General features: G+C 45.4%; 1 protein-coding gene across 5 annotated transcripts in view; it reads left to right on the top strand.

Moving 5' to 3' along the window:
• Positions 1-433: 433 nt before the first annotated feature.
• LOC121857738 (dachshund homolog 1-like) overlaps positions 434-6,352 on the top strand; it is an 84,409-nt gene continuing 78,490 nt past the window's right edge. For all 5 annotated transcript variants that reach the window (XM_042353856.1, XM_042353852.1, XM_042353855.1 and 2 more), the window contains exon 1: positions 434-1,178. In XM_042353856.1, coding sequence (XP_042209790.1) covers positions 538-1,178 — 641 coding nt within the window. In that variant the 5' untranslated portion in view covers positions 434-537. The remainder of the gene's footprint in view (positions 1,179-6,352) is intronic.

The following is a 6,352-nucleotide window of genomic DNA, read 5'->3' as shown; positions in this document are numbered from 1 at the left end:
CAATGTCATTGTTTTAGTCCGGTTTAACAAGTCAACAAACATATATATCTGGTCACGAGTAGTTAGTTATGTGTGAGGAGGATTAATTGTTTAATCATCTAGCCAATTGGGGACCCAGAGCACGTATTGTGGCCCTATAGCTGACGTACATACAGAGCTGGGGAGATCATGACTCGCCGCCGTGTATGAGTGGGATGAGGTGTTACATCCTCACCTTCCTTACCGTGCCGCCTGCTGGCCGCCGACTGAGGAAACTTGCTCCTCCCCCCGGTGCGCGCAGCCCGACTCCTCCCACTCCACACCACTTCCACCAATCGCCTCCAAAGCCACGCCACTCTAGCACCCCAACAACCAATCATAATGGCACTCGCAACGCAAATAATTGAGTGAGCCAGCTATCAGTTGATTGTTTGATTTTTGTAACTATTCGATTTGAAATCCGATCCAATAGCAGTTGTAGAGTTGTAGTTTGTATCTGAGGGAGAGTGTGTGTGTCTTGGTGGTGGCGCGCGGACGTGTATACGACTCGGACTCACTATGAGTACAGAGGCCCTCATGGAGCCCAGCGCTACCCAAGGCGGACGACCTCCGGCTTCGTCGCCGCCACACAAAAGTCCCTCTCCTCCGTCGTCGACTTCGCTGGCGTCGCACCTACTGGCGGCCGTGTCGCAAGTTCAGAGCCTTACGTCGCAACTGCCTCCTTCTGTGCCAATACCCACGTCCTCGCCCCCTGGGCTAGGAGTTTATCGCCATGGCATGCTCGGAGGCGGTATGCCGCACCAATTTCACCTTGGCTCCGAGCCTCCCATGTCCTCACTGCTGGCCGGACTCAAAGACTTCCCCCGTCAGTACCACTCCCCTCCGCCATTACCGTCATCAGAAAGTCATGAGTGCAAAATCGTGGACTATCGAGGCGCCAAAGTGGCCGCATTTATCATTAATGGCGATACTATGTTATGCCTACCACAAGCCTTCGAGTTGTTCTTGAAGCACCTGGTAGGCGGCCTCCACACAGTCTACACCAAGCTCAAGCGGCTGTCTATCGAGCCCATCGTGTGCAATGTTGACCAGGTCCGCATCCTCCGGGGCTTGGGAGCCATCCAGCCGGGCGTCAACAGGTGCAAACTACTCTCCGTGAAACACTTTGACATCCTCTACAAGGACTGCACCACCGCCAGGTACGTGTACAGTGCTCGTGAGCTGTGTTGTAGGGCTGGACACTCGTCAGGCATCAACTGGTAGGGAGATTGATCTGCGTGTGACGATTTATACAGGAAAAACTATGATCCAACTTTTTTTTTTGGCCAAGATTTGCATGTACGTAGGTAGACGTGTTAAAACATGGGTGTGTATATGTGTAGCATCATGTAAACATTGGAGAAAATGGAAAACTAGAAGTGTTTATCGTAAAGTGAACGTCACAATAGTTCCTGTCTCGGTGAAGGTGAACTCCCGTGACCGTGAGATGAAGATGATGAGTGTAGTCTAGCATGATGTAGACCGTGACACTATCAGCGCCCCGACATACATCTCCGGACGCATTTTTTTCTCTTTCTCTCTCTTTCTTTTTTACTCCATATTTATCGGTGTTATTCTCCACGTATATAATGCATGGTTATGAATTTTATGTGATCATCTATATTCTTTAGTCAGACAGTCCTTAGTCGTGATATTGTTGTAACTGTTAACACAATGGTAGTCTGGTGATAATATTACCTATGGTTTAACACAACAGAGTAAGCGTGAAATAACTTGGAAAATGAAGATTAGAGAAGAATAATGAGTAAGAATATTCAGCATGAGTGTGCAAGATGACTTGTTATTGTCAGAGAATGTTGTCCATCTATTTGTGCTCAAGTAGCAATGAGACTACAGGAGACAACGAGAGTCCTAACCATATACCTGAAGGTAATATATTTTTTATTAGTATTTATTTTCACTTAACGTCATTTGAAATATTTTAGGTTTCATCTTGTGACAGTGCAATTTTTTTTTACAGATATACCATATTTTGTATTAATAAACCACACCTCGCACCTTACACCCTTTCACAATGCCATTCTGTCATAAAATTCAGATGAGATTGACCCTATTCTGAAATGCATTGTTGTCCTTATTCTAATGCAAATTTAGTGGGGGGGGAAACAATGTCATTAAGTGTGTATGGTAAGTGGGTGTGGCCCGTAGCGACAAGTGTTGGCTGGCCCCAAGTGGTTGGAGAGTGTGTGTGTGGGGGGGAGGATGGTCGAAGAGCTCCCGTCAACCCCAGGCAATTCCCCGTCTGTTTGGGTACTTTATGGTGCATTTTGGAGGCATATTTTGAGTCTAAGCTATTTATGGCTTAACAAACTAAGTTCTTCTGTAATTTATGCCCTTTTGGATAGGCTTCGGTGCATACCAATGACATGTCTATTCTTTTCACCGTAGCGTAGAGCAGTCAACAAAAGCCATTCTTAATGATGACGGCCTTACACATTCCCCTCTTCCCACCCTCCTCCTCCTCTCCTCTCTTCTCACTCTCTCTCTCTCTCTCCACCCCTCCTTCTCTCCGCCTGATTTACGACTTTACGGTCAGGATCTTCTGTGCGAATAATTAGTGTATGGCACATGCCCACTGCTCCACACAATAACGTCGAGTAGCTAATTGTGGGCACTATAATGACTTCAACCAGGACCTCTCGCTGCCACCCATTCACCGCTGTCAGCCGCCCCCATATACGACGGGAGTACCACCATCACCTATTCACAAACCGTATCATCAACCCCTCTGAGTTTCTACTACTAAAAGATTGGACTTATAATACTCACACTTCAGCCACACACACACACACTCCACCAGACGCTAACCGCTAACTTGACAACACTACTGCCACCCCCATTCAGATTGCACCATTACCTACTCACACCCTATTAGTATCCATTTAACCTTACATTGCCACCCATTTAATTTAACTGTCACCCCATTTGCTTCATCCTGGACTTCTCTCACGCCTTAATCTCCCCGACATTGCTAAATATTCAAACTATTTTGGGTGACATACATCCCCCCCTTATCCAAGCCTCGCTACCATGACTTAACCCAACTTAATCCTCCTGTTATCCAGACTCATATTACTTTATTATCCTCACTATCCTGACCTACATAATATCCACTCAATACAATATACTTTCTACTTTCATCAAAACAATTAAACAAAACTCTCATATATGACACACGACGCATCAGCCTCTTAGTCCTACTTGTGTCACAACATACATTAGTTAAAATCATAATAATTACTTTTTTTTTTGTGCCCTCTGGTGTTACTCTCTGGCTGGTGTCACTTAGCAATCCAAGCGGCGACTGAAGCTATACGGTGTCACTCAGTCCGACCAATTTGTGACACACTAATCCAGTCTCCTCCCCATTTGGTCTATTTAATCTCCAGTGATGAACTCTCTCAGGCCCCTCGTTGGAGTTATTGACTGGTTGGTTTCTGTGTGTGTGTGTGTGTGTTAGTGGTGTTGTAACTGTACGCTTACTACCATCAGCGGTACTCAGTCTACAGTCCCCTCCTTCAGCGGTACACAGTCTACACTTATTCCCATGGGAGCTACACATAACCTACACTCCCCTCCCCCCCCCATCTGTGTATGGATTACACTTAATCCTATTTGAGGTACACATAAGCTACACTCTCAACCAGTGACAAAACACATAGGCTACATTCAACATCGACGCTACACATAAGCTACATACATTCAACACCGACGCTACACACAAGCTACATACATTCAACACCGACGCTACACATAAGCTACAGTCACCCACTATCGCTACACATAGGCTACAAAGACTATAATCTCTCCCAACGACACCATACCTAGCCTACAGTCCGTACACTGCCACCCATTGACACCCTACACAGGATACACTCACATCTGTTGTCGTTACCTATAGCCTACACTCACTCCCATTGACTGGCTCAGGCTCCGTCTCTTTAGCTATTTGGAATGGCCATTATATCACCACAGGAGAGGTTGTTCATTTGACCGACGCCGAGCTTTTGTGAGCGGCGCGGGCGGGCAAGACTGGCTGGCTGGCGGACCTTTGCTAGTTTCTCTCAGGAATTGTCAAGTTCCTGAGTGGTTACAGACGTCATGAATAATGTGCCTAGACACGCCACACATACACTCTCACACACACAGATTAGTACCTGCGAGACACCTACTCCTGGGGTTAGTTAGTTGGCAATTTGCGACTGGTTGAGAATACATACGTTTTCAAAATTAGTGGTGTACCGGGAAGGTATGTGAGCTCCTCGCTAGTAGTCAAGAAAGTTTGGCGATATGTACGACCCTGTGAACCTCAAAAGTGATTATTTCTTTTGCTGACAGTGTAATTTGCGCAACATATGAGTGAAGCAGGAGTCGCTAAACATATTTCCGATGTGTGGAGATTAATCACGGAGCGGGCGAGTGTGTGAGGGAGGGAGCAGCAGCAGCAGCAGCAGCAGGAGGAGTGGTGGTGGTAGCGGGCGCGTGGGACCTGGTCGGGCGCGCCGCTCGCTGCCACGCCGATCCAACAAACCCACCGACTCCAACGCGCCGTGTTCGTTACCGAATTCAATCGATAATCGCTTACTTCGCTGTCGTCGAAATGAGTCGTGCGTTAATCGTACTGGCGGCGACCTAGTTGACAAATGATTCATGCAATGTTTATTGCACGGCTGGTGAACGTGTTGCATCATCACCCAACTCTCGTCACTGGAACAGGAGATGCGTGTTTAAGTTATACGACTCAACATGAAGTATATTTTCAGATGTCAGCCAGTTGTGAGTGATGGACAGTGAGTAACGTGGGGCAGCTAACACCCAGGGCATGCACATGCAGTTTCACTCAGGGTATTGTGCTGTCACCCTCTAGACTCGTAGTAACTTAAGAATTTATCTACGTTAAGCATCATTACAAATAGACTAAATAAATTGCACGATAATATTTCCTGTTACAGTTCATGATTTTTCCCGTTACCAAAATTTCTACAGTTTCTGGCATTTGATTATGAATGATTAGTATTTTCAGACACTAATACATCGACCTGGTGTAATAAATGTTGAAATAATTGTACGAAATTACCATGGTAAATTAATAATGGATTAATATCGGAGAAATTAACGCTCAGAACGCATTTATTTTTTAATCTCCTGAAACAGATCTAGATTTTAATTAGATAATACTGAAATGAAGTTTAACATTAAAAGCGGTATTAACACAACCGATATTACCGATGTGACACCAGACACCGATATATTCATCCTCAGTAAAAATTAGAATACGGTTTAAGAAATGTAAGACGAGAATTTTTGCATCTTTAATGAGGAACGGTTTAACAAGACCCCCTTAAAACTTAAACCCTCCACTTTCACCCATAAGAAAACAAAACAACCCCCCCCCCCCGAAAAAAAACCCACTGCGGTTCTCTCCATGGGGATCTTCTTCGGCTTGTAATTCAATTCCTTGATATCCAAAGTCGATATGAAGACGGTGGCTGAGGCTCTGAATATATCCGCCGCTCCCCACCGCTAGTTGCCTCAGTCTCATTAGCGTTTTGCAAATGGGGGGGCGTTTCCGTAATTGCTGACATAGGATACCGGCAGTTAGCGTCGTTAGCGGCAGCCAGTTACGACAACGAGGCAGTCGGGATTGTTTATTTGTGGATTGTTATTATTACGAAACGAACGGCATTGGTTGGAAGACAGTGGGATTCGATCTGGGTTTTGTAGGGGGAGGAAAGGAAGGAAGAGAGCAGGGGTGAGGTTGGGGAGTGACAAGGGTGAAGTGAAGAGTGGGGGGTGATGAGACACGAGAGATAGATGTTGTGGTGTAGAAGGATAAGGGTGACATTTAGAGGGGTGGGGAGACAGTGGGGTGTAGAGAGGGGAGACGGTAGGGTGTAGAAAGGGGAGGCGGGTGTAGAGAGGAGAGGAATTGGGTGCAGAGGGGAGAAAGTGGATGTAGAGAGGGGAGAAATTGGGTGTACAGTAGAGAGGGGAGACGGTAGTGTGTAAAAAGGGGAGAAGGTAGATGTAGAGAGGGGAGAAATTGGGTGTAGAGGGGAGATAGGGTGTAAGGGTGGGCAATAATATCTAATCAGGAACTTAAAACATACAGGGTGTTCTTGTTCCACTTGTCACCATGTATAAATTGATGTTATTTCCTTCATGATATTTTAGCGGACACTAATATAATGAGGTGATAAATAAACATATATTAGTTAATGTATTAATATATCTTATGTAGAATTTATCCTGAAAAAATATATACACAATTAATATACAGTACCTATATTTATTTGTTTACACGCACATATAT

This window comes from Homarus americanus, unplaced genomic scaffold (assembly GCF_018991925.1).
Source record: "Homarus americanus isolate GMGI-L3 unplaced genomic scaffold, GMGI_Hamer_2.0 scaffold16712, whole genome shotgun sequence".
In the NCBI taxonomy this organism is placed as follows: Eukaryota; Metazoa; Arthropoda; class Malacostraca; order Decapoda; family Nephropidae; genus Homarus; species Homarus americanus.
Note: the sequence above shows the minus strand (reverse complement) of the source record. Positions and strands in the feature narration are given on the sequence as shown.